At 41.1% G+C, this 1,747-nt stretch overlaps 1 protein-coding gene across 1 annotated transcript; it reads left to right on the top strand.

The window, feature by feature from the left end:
* The first annotated feature begins 300 nt into the window (after window positions 1-300).
* LOC107062029 (uncharacterized) lies at window positions 301-1,209 on the top strand. Its single transcript, XM_015312210.1, has one exon. The coding sequence runs from the start codon at window positions 301-303 to the stop codon at window positions 1,207-1,209; it is 909 nt and encodes a 302-aa protein (XP_015167696.1).
* The last annotated feature ends 538 nt before the right edge of the window (window positions 1,210-1,747 follow it).

Below are 1,747 nucleotides of genomic sequence, written 5' to 3'. Positions count from 1 at the left end.
TGAGAAAGTTGAAGGCTCTAATGATTTTCTAAAAAGAATGAGAGATGATTTTTATTCGTTAAATAGTAAAGTGAACTCTCATGCTAATGCCAGCAAGATGCTGGAAGGTCAATTGAATCTCCTATCGGCCCAACTAACAACCAAGATGTCAAAGGAAATGAGGAAGGAGAGATGGTTGTAATTACCCATAGCGGGGAGGTAGAGATAGGTAATGAATGAGATGAACGTGAGGAAAATCAGGGTAGGGAAGAAGCAGAAATTACCGATCATCAAAACCTTGGCAACAAAGTATGAGAAGGAATGAATCAACACAATGAAACTCCAAAAATAATACAGCCCTTACCCAAAATACCTCCACCTTTTCCCCAGTGTTTGAAAAAGAAGAATGAAGATGAAAAGTTTAAAAAATTCTTGTATGTGTTCAAGAAGTTGTCCATCAACCTTCCTTTGGTGGAAGCATTGCTGGAGATGATAGGGTATGCTAAATTCATGAAAGAGCTAGTCACCAAGAAGAGGATCTTGGATTATGAATTGATTGAAGTGCCTCATAGTTGCAGTGCGATCATGACAAAAGAGTTAATCACTAAAAGAGAAGTCCCTGGTGCTTTCACCATCCCGTGTACTATTGGAATGTTCCAATTTGCCAAGGCTTTATGTGACCTAGGAGAAAGCATCAACCTCATGACATACGCCATATACAAGAAACTTGGATTGGGAGAACCAAAGGCAACTACAATGAGACTTCTCATGGCATATCGATTGATCAAGCATCCTGTTGGAATCCTCTATGATATCTTGGTCAAAGTAGATCGATTCATATTTCCAGCTAACATTGTGATTTTAGACTGTGACATTGATGTTGAGGTTCCCATTATTTTGGGAAGGCCATTCTTAGCAACCGACAGAGCATTAGTGGATGTTGAAAGCGGCAAGTTAAAATTCCGTGTGAATGATGATGAGGTAACTTTCAACATATGCATATCAATGAAACAACCAAGTGATATCCATGTAGTGTATATTGAAGATGTTATAGATGAGGCAGTGGCTAGTGTGAGCCATCTGCTGCGCAGGAATAAGCCTCTTGAGTCAATACTTGCAAATCATGACGAATCGGAATTTCAGGAATATGATGAAATGATCGCAGCCCTAATAGGGTTAGGAGAATATGCACGTAATCCAATTAAGTTGTATATCGACCTAAAAAACTGAGACAGCCCACCTGCAAAGCCGTCAATTGAAGAGCCGCCAACTCTAGAACTGAAAGTACTCCCATCCCATCTCAAGTATGTTTTCTTGGGGACTAACAACACTCTGCCAGTGATTATTGCAGTAAATCTGAGTGAAGAGCAGGTAAAAGTGTTTGTTGAGGTACTATAGAGGCACATAAAAGTGATCGGATGGACCATAGCTGATATCGTGGGCATCCCTCCCGGTATCCGCACCCATAAGATTTGGCTGGACAGTGAATGCAAACCCAGTGTGGAGCATCAGCGAAGGTTGAACCCTCCGATGCAAGAGGTAGTAAAAAAGGAAATCATCAAGTGGCTTGATGCAGGAGTAATCTATCCGATTTCAGACAGCAAATGGGTCAGCCCAGTGCAATGCGTACCAAAAAAAGGTGGCATAACAGTGGTCGCAAATGCTAAATGAGAGCTTTTTCCGACTAGACCTATAACGGGATGGAGGGTGTGCATGGATTATTGAAATCTAAATTCATGGACTGAAAAGGACCATTTTCCAATGCCCT

Source organism: Solanum tuberosum, unplaced genomic scaffold (assembly GCF_000226075.1).
Source record: "Solanum tuberosum cultivar DM 1-3 516 R44 unplaced genomic scaffold, SolTub_3.0 scf00195, whole genome shotgun sequence".
NCBI lineage: Eukaryota > Viridiplantae > Streptophyta > Magnoliopsida > Solanales > Solanaceae > Solanum > Solanum tuberosum.
Note: the sequence above shows the minus strand (reverse complement) of the source record. Positions and strands in the feature narration are given on the sequence as shown.

What these genes read in the sequence shown, in the direction of transcription:
- LOC107062029 (XM_015312210.1), top strand. Translation starts at nt 301, where the DNA reads ATGAATCAACACAATGAAACTCCAAAAATAATACAGCCCTTACCCAAA.